Raw genomic sequence first — 14,581 nt, forward strand, 5'->3', positions numbered from 1 at the left:
AGTGGGGAGAGTGGGCGTCCCTGTCTTGTACCTGATCTCAGAGGAAAAGCTTTCAGCTTCTTGCTGTTCAGCATGATGTTGGCTGTGCGTTTATCATATATGGCCTTTATTATGTTGAGGTACTTGCCCTCTATGCCCATTTTGTTGAGAGTTTTTATCATGAATGGATGTTGAATTTTGTCAAATGCTTTTTCAGCATCTATGGAGATGATCATGTGGTTTTTGTCCTTCTTTTTATTTATGTGGTGGATGATGTTGATGGATTTTCGAATGTTGTAGCATCCTTGCATCCCTGAGATGAATCCCACTTGATCATGGTGTATGATCCTTTTGATGTATTTTTGAATTCGGTTTGCTAATATTTTGTTGAGTATTTTTGCCTCTACGTTCATCAGGGATATTGGTCTGTAATTTTCTTTTTTGGCTGGGTCTTTGCCTGGTTTTGGTATTAGGGAGACATTGGCTTCATAGAATGAATTTGGGAGTATTCCCTCCTCTTCTATTTTTTGGAAAACTTTATGGAGAATGGGTACTATATCTTCTCTGTGTGTCTGATAAAATTCCGAGGTAAATCCATCTGGCCCGGGTGTTTTGTTCTTGGGTAGTTTTTTTGATTACCGATTCAGTTTCTTTGCTGGTAATTGGTTCGTTTAGATTTTCTGTTTCTTCCTTGGTCAGTCGTGGAAGGTTGTACTTTTCTAGGAAGTTGTCCATTTCTTCTAGGTTTTCCAGCTTGTTAGCATATAGGTTTTCATAGTATTCTCTAATAATTCTTTGTATTTCTGTGGGGTCCATCGTGATTTTTCCTTTCTCGTTTCTGATTCTGCTGATGTGTGTTGATTCTCTTTTTCTCTTTATAAGTCTGGCTAGAGGCTTATCTATTTTGTTTTTCTTCTCAAAGAACCAGCTCTTGGTTTCGTTGATTTTTTTCTATTGTTTTATTCTTCTCAATTTTATTTATTTCTTCTCGGCTTTATTATGTCCCTCGTTCTACTGACTTTAGGCCTCATTCGTTCTTCTTTTTCTAATTTCGATAATTGTGATGTTAGACTATTATTTGGGATTGTTCTTCCTTCTTTAAATATGCCTGGATTGCTATATACTTTCCTCTTAAGACTGCTTTTGCTGCATCCCACAGAAGTTGGGGCTTTGTGTTGTTGTTGTCATTTGTTTCCATATATTGCTTGATACCCATTTTAATATGATCGTTGATCCATTGATTATTTAGGAGCATGTTGTTAAGCCTCCATGTGTTTGTGAGCCTTTTTGCTTTCTTTGTACAATTTCTATTTTTATACCTTTGTGGTCTGAAAAGTTGGTTGGTAGAATTTCATTCTTTTTGAATTTACTGAGGCTCTTTTTGTGGCCTAGTATGTGGTCTCATCTGGAGAATGTTCCATGTGCACTTGAGAAGAATGTGTATCCTGTTGCTTTTGGATGTAGAGTTCTATAGATGTCTATTAGGTCCATCTGTTCTAGTGTGTTGTTCAGTGCCTCTGTGTCCTTACTTATTTTCTGTCTGGTGGATCTATCTTTTGGAGTGAGTGGTGTGTTGAAGTCTCCTAAAATGAGTGCATTGCATTCTATTTACTCCTTTAATTCTGTTAGTATTTGTTTCACATATGCTGGTGCTCCTGTGTTGGGTGCATATATATTTATAATGGTTATATCCTCTTGTTGGTCTGACCCCTTTATCATTATGGTAATGTCCTTCTTTATCTCTTGTTACTTTCTTTGTTTTGAAGTCTATTTTGTCTGATACTAGTACTGCAACACCTGCTTTTCTCTCCCTATTGTTTGCATGAAATATCTTTTTCCATCCCTTGACTTTTAGTCTGTGCATGTCTTTGAATTTGAGGTGAGTCTCTTGTAAGCAGCATATAGATGGGTTTGCTTTTTTATCCATTCTATTACTCTGTGTCTTTTGATTGGGGCATTCAGTCCATTTGCATTTAGGGTGATTATTGAAAGATTTGTACTTACTGCCATTGCAGGCTTTAGATTTATGGTTACCATAGGTTCAAGGTTAGCTTCTTTAGTATCTTACTGTCTAACTTAACTTCCTTATTGAGCTATTATAAATACTGTCTGATGATTCTTTATTTCTCTCCCTTCTTATTCCTCCTCCTCCATTCTTTATGTTGGGTGTTTTATTCTGTGCTCTTTTGTGTTTCCTTTGACTGCTTTTGTGGGTAGTTGATTTTATTTTTTGCCTTTAGTTAGTATTTGGTTGGTTTGCTTTCTTTGCTGTGATTTTATTTTCTCTGGTGACATCTATTTAGCCTTAGGAGTGCTCCCATCTAGAGCAGTCCCTTTAAAATACCCTGAAGAGGTGGTTTGTGGGAGGCAAATTCCCTCAACTTTTGCTTGTCTGGGAATTGTTTAATCTCTCCTTCATGTTTAAATGATAATCGTGCTGGATATAGTATCCTTGGTTCAAGGCCCTTCTATTTCATTGCATTAAATATATCATGCCATTGTCTTCTGGCCTGTAAGGTTTCTGTTGAGAAGTCTGATGATAGCCTGATGGGTTTTCCTTTGTAGGTGTCCTTTTTCCTCTCTCTAGCTGCCTTTAAAACTCTGTCCTTGTCCTTGATCTTTGCCATTTTAATTATTATGTGTCTTGGTGTTGTCCTCCTTGGGTCCCTTCTGTTGGGAGTTCTGTGTACTTATGTGGTCTGAGTGACTATTTCCTCACCCAGTTTGGGGAAGTTTTCCGCAATTATTTCTTCAAATACACTTCCTATCCCTTTTTCTCTCTCTTCTTCTGGTACCCCTATAATGTGGATATTGTTCCTTTTGGATTGGTCACACAGTTCTCTTAATATTGCTTCATTCCTGGAGATCCTTTTATCTCTCTCTGCGTCAGTTTCAATGAGTTCCTGTTCTCTGGTTTCTATTCCATCAGTGGCCTCTTGCATCTCATCCATTCTGCTTTTAAATCCTTCCAGAGATTGTTTTATTTCTGTAGTCTCCCTCCCTACTTTGTCCATTAGCTCTTGCATTTTTCTCTGCAGCTCCATCAGCATGGTTATGACCTTAATTTTGAATTCTTTTTCAGGGAGATTGGTTAGGTCTATCTCTCCAAGCCCCTTCTCAGAGGTTGTCTCTGTGATTTTGGTCTGGATCAAATTCTTCTGCCTTTTCATGGCAATAGAGGTAGTTGTGGGGAGCTGGCGCGTGTGTCGGCTGGGAGACCATCCCTTCTTGCTAGTTTGTGGCCTTCTCCTGGGAGAACAGCGACTCCTAGCGGCTTATGCTAGGCAGCTGCGTGCAGACGAGGTCTCTGATTCTTGCCCGGGCCACTGTGGAGTAAGCTCCGCGGTCGCTGTGGGTGTGGCTGCTCTCAGGCTGCTGCTCCGCTATGGCGGATCCGTGTTGGAGGGGGAATGGGTGGGAGGCTTTTTATGGCCATGAGGGGCCTCAGAGCTGTGCTGCTGCCCAGGGGGTTAGGGCACCCAGAGTTCCCCAGGATTCCCAGGTCCTGGGCTGTATGTCCCAGGATGCTTCCGTCCAGCTGTGGGTTCCCTGTCCCCGTAAGACTTTCCAAAAGCACTCACTTTTCTTTGTCCCAGGGGCACCGGCTGTGGGGACCCGCTTGCAGGTTTTACTGTTCCATTTCCCTAGTGTCCTGCACACCATGCACTATGTGTCTGCACTTCTGGTGCGGATGGCTAGGGCTGGGTATTAAGCAGTCCTGGGCTCCCTCTCCCTCCGTGCTCCGACTCCTCTCCTCCTGCTGGGGAGCTTGGGTGAGGGGCCGTCAGGTCCCGCTGGGCCGCGGCTTGTATCTTACCCCCTTCGTGAGGTGATGGGTTCTCGCAGGTGTAGATGTAGCCTGGCTGTTGTCCTGTCTGTATCTTCTGGTTTCTCTTTTACGGATAGTTGTATTTGTTGTATTTTCAAAAATATATATGGTTTTGGAAGGAGATTTCTGCTGCTCTACTCACTGCACTCTCTTGGCTCCTCCCTCTCCCAAGAAGATTTTTAAATAACTAGAATACATTGATGGTTGTTCCTGAGAGGTGTGCATTTCCCCAAACATTGTGTATTTTGTTAGCATAGGTAAAAATCTAAAAGATTTTTAAATCATTGAAAAGAATTTTTAAGAAGCGGTCTAGTTCACTGAATTATTTTTGTGCTCCCAAATGAAAACAACATTCACAGCAACTTTATGGTCATCTATTCTTAATGACCTGGTTTGGGGACTTTGTCATCTAATTTGCTTAATAAGGTAGGACCAGAGTCATAAATGGGCCCTGTGGCAAATAATTAAACATTTCTAATTGACTTTGGAGCATATTTTTATATTTGTATTTGTAGATAAGTAATGTCCCTTATTTGAAGATTTTACTGCATTCTTAAGGACTTCCCATGGGGAGCACAGGAACGCTGTCTAGCTTTCCTGTCTGCTCATATCTTTTCTGTGATACATTCAATTACAGTGACAGCTTCTTTATCAGATTGGTATAAAGCATCAGCCCTGTCAGAGCTGTTCTTTCTCAAGGCTTCCTTGCAACAGGGTAGGTAAACATTTGTGTTTCAAAAATGAGATGAAGACACATACAAAGTTTCAAACAAAGAATGCCAAGATATCCTCAAAACAACTAATTGGCTAGAGTATTTATTTTATGTTGGTTGACTTGAAAATAGGCTTTTATTCTGAACATGGCACAAGTTGGATGAGCTGATGGTAGGTTGAGAGTTGATCAGGATAGGCTAGCCTTTGCATTTTCTAAGAATTAGGGTGTTCTTTTTAATGGCTTTGTTACTGGATGTTAAACCTACTTCCTCTTTTGTAAAAGTATTACTTATATATATTCTATATGCATGAATATATATATGTTATAATGGTAATATATTTGAATACTTGAATGTATTTAATTTCATTTATACCTGGTGTGTTTTGGTCTATAGTCAAATTTATAATTTTCTGCTATTGTGTACATTTGTTGTTTCCTTCTCCTTCAGTTGTAGTGTATGCAATGCTCCTTTAATGTATTTGCCTTTCCATTTATTTTCCCTGATTTGTTCAACTTTTTAAAGTTGAATTGGTGGCATTTTACTGTGAAAATGGTGTGTGATCTAGCAGCTCTTCTCTCAGCTTTCTCTGGAAGGATCTGTTAAATAATTTGTAGTTGAGATATATTTTAAATTTACATTGAAATCTGTTGACATATATTTTATCTTATTGCTTTTGAATTAGAACAATTTCAAAACTTGAAGCTCAGGTCAAGCAAGTAGAGCATGAAAATATGTTAAGTCTTCATCATAATTCTAAAACTTCTATGAGACCCTCCCGTGCCAAGTAAGTTATTTTGTTTAATCTCTATAAAACTAGAAATAGGTGCTCCCTTTTTCTTGAACTGAGAAGTTCATCTGTCTAAATCATAAGAAAGTTGGGGTTAAGCATCATTATAGAACTTAAATGTGTAAAAACATCTCATTAGATATTGTAAAAGCTCCTACACAGAGACACGTTTGCCAAAAGAAGGAAATAAAATCAGATTGGAGGTGATGAGATTGGGATATTTTTTTTTTTTTTGGCTCTGCCCAGCTGTATGACCTTAGGCAAATTGCCTAGTTATTTTGGAGCTCAGTTTTATTATCTATAAAAACAAGGACGTTGGGCCAGAATATCTCCAAAGGTCTTTTAGTCCTAAAATTCCAGAAATTTTTTCCCATATATGTGGAAAGATCTGTATAGATAGGTCTTCATCAGTATGGTTTTTTTCTTTTTAGGTTTTAGTTTTTCAGAATTAGCTTGCTATAATTCCAGAGCATTATCTTGGTGATACATTTACAGAGTAAGTTTTTTTCATACTGGAACTGGTTTTTATTATGATTTTGTGTAAGTATTAAATGAGTAGACCATAACTTTTTAATACTGACATTTATCAAGAAAAGATGGCTAAACTGGTAAATTTTAACCAAAGTTGTAATTGTCATATGAGAAACCTTTTCTAGGTGTCTATCTTAGTAGAATGTGAATTACTTAAACTGAATAATCTAACTGAAATTAAACATTTGAGAGAGAACAAAAGGGTGGAATAAGGCATGGTCAGGGAAGGCCCTTCTGTGCAGGTGACTTTTAAGCAGGGAGATAAGCTGGGTGTAAAGCTGTTGGCATAGGAGGTGTGTCAAGGAGAGGGAATTCCAGGCAAAGAAATCAGTCTTACGTTGTCCCAAGGTAGGAAAGAGCTTGGCACGTTTGAAGAACCTCATGGAGGCTAGTGTGGCCTGAATATTGCCAGTGAAGTAGCTCTAGATGAAATCATAGACCCATCATACATTGTTTTCTAAGCCATGGTCAGGAGTTTAGGTTTCCACTGGGAAACTTTTGATGGGTTTTATTTAGTAAAATTAGGTCATCTGGTTTCTATTTTTTTAATGTACCTGCTGTGAGGAGCTGATGGGGGGAGGAATAGAATAGAAGCAAAGACACTGACTGGTAGACTCTTGCAAAGGTAGGAGAGAAAGGGTGTTTGGCTGAGTGGTGGCCATGGAAATGGACAAAAGATAATTTGATGGAGATTCTGGAGGTAGAATCCACAGAACGTGGTTATGAATGGAATGGCAAGGTAAGAAAGGGAGGTGTCAGGAAACTCCTTGGTTTCTGTCTTGAGGAACCAAGGGTGTCACATGGAGCTGGAGGAGATGGGAGATAGACCTTGGGGTAAGATCAGAATGTCCATTTTGAATATTTTAGTTTGAGAGTCATATGAATTCCAAGTGGAAATCAAGTAGGTGATTAGAACTTTGAATTTGGAGCTCAGAAGTAAGGTCTTACGCTGCAGTTATACATTTTGGAGTTGTCTTTCTGTAGTGATTGAAGCTATAAGATGGATAGGGTCCAGGACAAAGCTCTGAAAACCCCCAGTGTTTTGGTGTTGGATAGAGAAGGAGCTGGCAAAGGAACTTGAGAGAAAGCTTCTAGAACCCTAGCATGTAAAATATTTCTACATATCTTTCAGGTTCATACAGATGTAGTAAAAGTATAAAAGGATGCAAATGGGTGCCCGGAGAGATCGTGATTGGAGAGGCACCAGGCTTCAGCTATAACTGGGTCCCACTTGAAAGTGGATTTCAATCTGCAGGATACGTAACAGACAACCGAGATTTTTATAAAGTGGGATGGTTGTGCATGAGTATAATCCACGTTTCTGTGCACACTTTAAATATTTTGTATTTTTAAAGTGAACAGGAACCAGTAAAGGATTAAATCCAGAATATAAAGAACTTAAACAAATCAAAAGGAAAAAGATAACCTCCTCAACAGAAAAGTGATAAAAGAGTATGAACAAGCAGTTCACAGTCAAACAAACCTAAATGGGCCAATAAAAATGAAAAGATGCTCATTTCACTAGTAGTCAGAAAAATGTAAATCAAAACAATAATGGGCTACTACTCATACTACCAGACAGGCCAACTTAAAATCTAATAATCATTGTAAAGTTCAGCAAAGATGTGAAGAAATAGGAACTCTCAAACTCCTGTTGAATTGAAAATTGATACAGCTCACCTAGAATAATTGTTGACATCCAGTAAGACAGAAGATCTGCACACCCCAAATTCCACAGTTCTATTTTAGGTATTTACCTTAGAGCAATTCTTACACATTAGATGTAGTGTTGTTGAAAGGTGTGATATACTAGAAACTAAATATCCACCAAAAGAAGAAAGAATAAATAACTTGTGATATATTTCTACTGTGTGTAAATGAGGAAAATGATAAAGTTTTGTATGCTAACTTGGATAAATCTCAAACATAATGTTGAGTAGAAAAAGCATTGAAAGGGTGTATACATAAGCAAAAGATACAACCAACCATGTATATATAATATTTTGTCTTAAAATTTTAAAAAGTATGGTATGATGTTACTATTTATTAAAACTAAGTATGGGTGAGTGCTTGTTATAGTATTCCTGGCAATTTTCTAAGAATATTTGAAATGTTAATTTAAAAATTGAGGGTAAAGGGTAGGGAGTTAATGGGAGGTGAAACCAAAACAGATAAAAGAGGCAACCCTTACAGTTTGGGTTTGAGAGGAGTAGAGAGGGGAAGGTGGGAGGAAACCCTCATCTTCTGGTTTCTATTTCACGTTCTCACCTGAGTCAACGCTGGGCGGGAGGTCTGAGGAGAGTTGGGGGGGAAGTTCATTGTGTTGGAGAGTGGGAATTCGATGGTGCAGAAAGTATATTGCAAGCCAGTGTTGGGTGTCCACTTGAGATAGTGATAGTGATTCTGTAATGACACCCCAGACTGCACTGTTAGGTTACCTTTTTTTTCCAGCAAAGCTCAACTATAGGAGTACAGACACTGGAAGTGAGATCACTGTAGTCATTCACTGAGGCTTAGGTTTTTGCTGCCACTCAGATGTCATGGAAGGTGAGTGAGGAGGGAAGTCAGAGAGATGAGTGATTATTCTCAGAGGTGAGCACTCCAGAGTGGGTGGAGAGGGGCCGGAGACGTTAGTAGAGGTTGACATAGAGAGTGGTGAGGCCAAGAATCACAAGGCCTCTCAGAGAGCTGTGATGATGCTCGAGCATGTGAGCTGTAAGAATCTTTGCAGTATTTGTACAAAGGTGGGTGTGTTCTCTGGTGATGGACTCAGCCCAACGAGTGTCCCCTGAGGAGGTGACTGAGGAGTAGAATCAGATCCTTGGAGAGAGGTCCGTAGCTCCTTCAGTGTGGACACTGAAGTTGCCGCGTATGCAGGCGGGAGTGTGTGGGGGGGGAATGGGATGAGTAATGAAGTCCAGTGAGTGGCCGGTTTGACGTGGGGTGTTGTGAGTCTCACGAGCAGAGATTTCATCAGCACATGGAGGGTGATAGGCTAGAACTGCACTGCACTGCATCCTGGTGCCAAAAGCCACCTCTGGCTATTTAAATTTTATTAAAATTAAATGACATTTAAAAACTGATTCTTCTGTCTTACTAGCCAGATTTCAAGTGTTCAATGGCAGTATGTGACTGGTGGCTGCTTTGCTGGGCTGTGCAGACAAGAGGACATGTCTGTTTCCACTGGAAATTCTGCTGGACAGTGCTGGTCTGGAAGGAACAGGAAGGGGGGCACTCTTGCCTCACCTTCTTGGCCTGAGCTATGGTAGGGGTATAGAGGGTAGGAAGCATGGTAGTGGGCTAGGTGGGGTGTTCCAAGCGATGAGGATATGACAGCACCTGAATTTGACTGAAACTCAGGAATATTCTAAAGTAACAGAAACCAAAAATAACAGGTCAGTTGGAACTTAAAACCATAAAATAGAATTCATGTATCTGAAATAAGATTGTCATATGCAGTTTTAAAATTACTGTGCAAACTTGTAAATTGTATTTCAAAGCAGTTGTTTTATTTCTATGCTCAGTCTGAATTGAAGCCCAAACCTCAAGATGTCTCAGAACATTTCTCATTCTCACAGCACACGAGCAGCCTCAGATGTCAGCAGGCGGAAGTGGTTGATTCCAGGAGCAGAGTATTCTATCTTTACTGGCCAGCCTTTGGACATCCAGGATAATAAAGTGGATAACCACCTGGAGGAAACCTGTGTTTCTGGGTAAGAGAACTTTGTCTAGATCATATTTAGAGACTCTTGTGTTTTCTTAGAGCTTTCAGTTGCCTTTAAGTGTCTGGGAAGGCATAAAGAGCCATTTCTTTGTTTCTTTAATGTCTTAATTTTGAGGACCTGATTTTTATTTTACTTTGAAAAACTAATGTTTTTAGGATATTTTGCTTTCAAAGGCTGTGCCGTGCAGAGCTTCCCTGCCTTAAGCTGCTTTTGCATGGCGGTGTGCCGCACATGGGTGCCTGGTCAGGACAAGATGTTGACCCGCTCACCTCCTCATAGCCCAAGCCCTCAAGAGCAACCTTGTCCCTGTACTCCAGAGCACCAATTAAGTATGTTTCTGTATGAGGTAGGAGGTGAAGAGGATTGGGAAGCACTGGTCTTTTAGTGCAGATATAGTTTTAATTGATTGACATTGTGAAGCATACATACATATTCATTGTGGAGTGTCGTTATCAACTCCCGTGGTATTCCAACAAAGCCAGTAAACAGCCTTGGTTTGCGCTGCTCTAACACATTACCATGGATGGGGGCTTGAACAACAAATATTTATTGTCTACAGTTCTGGAGGCTGGAAGTCCCAAGTTCAGGGTGCCAGTATGGTTGGGTTCTTGGTGAGGGCCTTTACCTCGTGTTGTTCTCATAAGGCCTTCCCTTGGTGTGTCTGTGCAGAGAGGGAGATCTTGAGCTTCTTCTTTTTCTAAGGGCACTAGTCCTATCGTAGGGGTTCCACTCCCATGATCTCATCTAAACCAAATCATATCACAAAGGCCCCACCTTCAAATGCCATCACATATGAGGATTGGGGCTTCAACATATGAATTTGGGGTGGGAGGACACAAATATTCAGTCCATAGTACTGTGTATCTTAACAATTATTTTTTAAGGTACCTATCTCCTCTGGAAAAGGATGCTTCATCTGGAAATTCACCAACAAGCTTACTGATAAAAAAACAAAGAGAGACTTCAGACACACCAGTCCTGAAAGCTTTAAGAGAACTTGATGAAAAAAAAAAACTAAAAAATTGGGGCACGCAGACAGAGAAGGAGGACACCTCAAATAGTTAAGTATTTTTCCTTGTTTGGTGTAGAGAGATAAATATTATGTAGATAAATTCCTCTCCTCCCCCCAGTTATACTACCTTCTTTAAAACAAAATTCTTTAAGTAATGAAAAATTTATTTTACTGCTGCTTGAGCCCCATTTCATAGATAATTGAGTTCCTGCTTAATAATATTTCACCATGTGGCATAGCATGCACCTTTTATACAAAACAAATTACATGTTACTTTCTGATTATCAAAGATTTATATGGCATTCTTAAGGATATTTGAAATTTTTCTGTATCAGTTTGTCTTACACACATCAAAAAGTTATGACAGAACCCTCCTATACTATTGGTGGGAATGTAAATTGGTTTAGCGGCTGTGGAAAGCAATATGGAGGTTCCTCAAAAAACTAAAAATAGAAATACCATTTGACCCAGCCATTCCACTGCTAGGAATTTACCCAAATAAAACAAAATCCAATTTGAAAAGACATATGCACCCCTATGTTTATTGCTGCACTATTTATAGTAGCCAAGATATGGAAGCCTCATAAATGTCCATCAGTAGATGAATGAATAAAGATGTGGTACATATACACAATGGAATATTATTCAGCCATAAAAAGAAGTCTTGCCATTTGCAATAAAATGGATGGATCTAGAGGGTATTATGTTCAGTGAAATAAGTCAGGCCGAGAAAGACAAATACAAATGATCACACTCATTTGTGGAATATAAAAACAGAGCTAAACAGAAGGAACACAAAAAAGCAGTAGGTTCATAAACACTGAGATGGGACTAGTGGTTACCAAAGAGGAAGGGTTGGGAACGTTGGGTAGGGAGGGAGAGGGGAACTAAGGGGCACACTACTTTGCAATCACTACGGTCACTGGGACGGTAGCACAGCACAGAGAAAACAATGATTCTATAACATCTTACTATGTTAATAGACAGTGACCATAATGGAGAGGGTGAGGGCTTGATAATAAGGGTGAATGTTGAACCACTGTTATGTGTATGTGCAACCATCGTAAGATTGTGAATCAATGATACTTTAATAAAAAAAGAAAAGGAAAAAGAAGTTATGCCAGACACTTGGAATTCATCAAGTAAGATGTGGCATTTCCTGCTCTCACCTTTCCTGGTTACTGAGCACTTACTAGCAGGACAGGAAGCATCTTTAATACTATATTTTTCACAGGTGCAAGTCAGCAGTGCTTGCATCTCCTATACTTCCTCTTGCATTTGTTTGGTTGGACCCTGTAATCACGTCATCAACATCTTTGGTGTTGCATCTCCAAAGCAGTATCTCCTAGTAAATAAATTAGTGACCTGCTTTCTAAAAATACACTCTCTCAAAAAATCACCTTGAGTGCCAATTGTAAACAGGGAACCAGCATGAGTTCATTATAAACTCTCACACTTTCCTTCATCAAGCATTTTTTATCATTATAATGTGGTACATTTGTCTCATGATTATTATATCTTAGAGGCATTGATTGCTTTGGTGTAAACATCTCTTAAAGACAGATAATTGAAGCTAGGTTTATTCTGTTTGGTTGGTTGATTTTTGCATTTGTCTGTTACAGAATTAGTGAATCCTCGGCAAACTGAAATGTCAGGCAATGCAAGTCTGTCTCCAGAAAAATGTGGCCCACAAAGGCAAAAGAAGTTTAATCCTGCTTCACAGAGATCATCATCTTTACCACCTTCAAATCGTAAATCAAGCACTCCAAGTAAGAGATGGTTGTATCATTTGGGCACAAAGAGTAACATTTTAGCTATACACACTGTTTGACATTCCTGTCTCCCTGACTTCTGTGAGTGCTCTGAATGCTGGATCCCTAAATAGAATCTTGTTCGATAATAATATTAAGTGCACAGATGCAATGACTATAACAGAAATTTTCGTAGTGTATTAAAGTGAGTTTTTTTTGTATGTCCAGCACATTTTTCACAACTAATACCACTTCACAGTGATAACTATGTAATTAAACATTAGTTCAAACGAACTAATTGAAGCTTCTTGAAAACAGATGCTTCTTTTCATATATTTACCTCAGGTTATCCAGCAGTAGTCACCTTTTCCTTTAGCCAGTTACAGGTATGGTTTTGAAGTTTAAGCCTTGATTTTGTGTCTGCAATTTCCATTTTCATAACAACTGAGGAGATTCATATATGATTGAGTTCTAGGAATGTTCACTAGTGCACCAGTGTTTCCATACTATTTCCAGTTGACTTCTAAAATCCTGAAAAACCAGTTTTGAGTCAGAGTGCTGAAACTACAGTCTGATATACTAAAATGTTGACAGTAGTTCCCTCTAGACTTCAGGATTATAAATTATTTCTATCTTATTTACTCTTTATCTATCTTTCAAGAAGCTTTATGATGAAATCATATTCCTTTTAAAGTTAGAAAAAGTGCCCTACTGTTAACATACATTCTGCTAATACAATACATATATTTTATAGAAGGAAAAGAATATTTCCTCTTTGTTTTCTTCGTAGCAAAAAGAGAGATTATGTTAACACCAGTGACTGTGGCTTATAGTCCAAAGCGATCCCCTAAAGAAAATTTGTCCCCAGGATTTAGTCATCTACTTAGCAAAAATGAAAGCAGTCCAATTAGGTAAGTTCTCTAAAAATGTAGGATAAAATATGTATGATACTGATTTTTTTTTAAATATCAACTTATGCTCCTACCTATCACTAATTTTTCAGTTGTTAGTGGGAACTCTCTGGATTTAAATAACTGAAATGAATGTCATAATCAAAATTTTTAAGTATTAAAACAATTTTTAACTACATAAACTGGCTAGTACTAAATCTAAATACCACCTTACAACCCTTCCCAGATTTTAGATATAGAATGATAATTCTTTGTTGTCCTGAAAAGGTTATGACACAGGGGGATTTTTGAGCCATTTGTACAAGAAAGGGGGCTGGCCTGGCCTGGCCCTGGCACTAAATGTAAGTTTACCTGTGCTCCTGAGAAAACTGTCCCCTCTTGGAAGTGTGGTCAGCAGTGTGTGCTGCAGTGAGAAGACCAGGGCTCCCAGGACGGAGCAGGTGACCCTGTTCCATCAGGCTCTATTACTTAGCACATTGAACCTCTGCTTCCTCTTCTGTAAAGCAGGAATAACAATACCTGCCCTGCTTATTTCAAAGAGTTGTTATAAAGATCAAATGAGATAACACATGAGTAAATGCCTCAAATAGCTAGCATGTAAATATAATTTGTGTTAGAAAACACAAATTTCAGTTTTAGGAAATTACCTGACCAGCTTTCTTTTTTAAAAATACATAAATATGTGAGTTAACTGGATGCCATCTCATCTGTCTAGTAGAGATAGGGAAAATTAATTAAACCCTTTTTTTCTCACAAGTAACTTGCTTCATTCAATAGATCTGATATACTTTTGGATGATTTAGATACTGTTCCTGTGTCTACATTAGAACGTACCAATCCAAGAAAACAACTCCAGTTTCTTCCTCTAGATGACTTGGAAGGTATCTTTTCCTAAAAAATTGTGTTATGGTTTTAGTCTTCCATTTTGTGAGTTTCTGGTATTTTTCAAGGTTTTAAATATTATAATGTCCTGCACTTTAATATTTTTCTGCCCAAGGGCCTCTAAAAATAAGCATTCATGATTCTTTATTATGTGTCAATGTTATTATCCTCATTGGAAAGTTGGGAAACTGAGGTACAGGGAATGTTGATGCTTAATCACCAGAGCCATACTGTTAAGTTTTTCTGTTTACTTTTATATTCTAAATCTCTATGCAGCTTAGGCTTCAGGTAATTTTTATTTTTTTCTCATTAATATTTTTCATTAATATTTTGTTTGGAATAAAGTTATGATGGAGGTGAGATCACTTGGGTAGGCCCTTAAAATGTTAACTCTTTAGTATTGATGTAAGCCCACTAAATTTTACTTAAAGTTCATTTAAGCTTACAGAAAGTTTGCC

The 14,581-nt window shown here is 38.6% G+C and overlaps 1 protein-coding gene across 7 annotated transcripts in view; it reads left to right on the forward strand.

The window, feature by feature from the left end:
• MPHOSPH9 (M-phase phosphoprotein 9) overlaps positions 1-14,581 on the forward strand; it is a 64,229-nt gene that overhangs the window by 41,780 nt on the left and 7,868 nt on the right. For 5 of the 7 annotated variants that reach the window (XM_073222564.1, XM_073222558.1, XM_073222560.1 and 2 more), the window contains 7 exons: positions 5,207-5,308; positions 8,943-9,107; positions 9,421-9,555; positions 10,452-10,627; positions 12,202-12,348; positions 13,121-13,241; positions 14,019-14,122. In XM_073222564.1, the coding sequence (XP_073078665.1) occupies positions 5,207-5,308; positions 8,943-9,107; positions 9,421-9,555; positions 10,452-10,627; positions 12,202-12,348; positions 13,121-13,241; positions 14,019-14,122 (950 nt within the window). The remainder of the gene's footprint in view (positions 1-5,206; positions 5,309-8,942; positions 9,108-9,420; positions 9,556-10,451; positions 10,628-12,201; positions 12,349-13,120; positions 13,242-14,018; positions 14,123-14,581) is intronic. The other 2 variants (XM_073222563.1, XM_073222562.1) reach the window with 1 other exon arrangement.

The sequence above is a fragment of the Manis javanica genome, chromosome 15 (assembly GCF_040802235.1).
Source record: "Manis javanica isolate MJ-LG chromosome 15, MJ_LKY, whole genome shotgun sequence".
Lineage (NCBI taxonomy): Eukaryota > Metazoa > Chordata > Mammalia > Pholidota > Manidae > Manis > Manis javanica.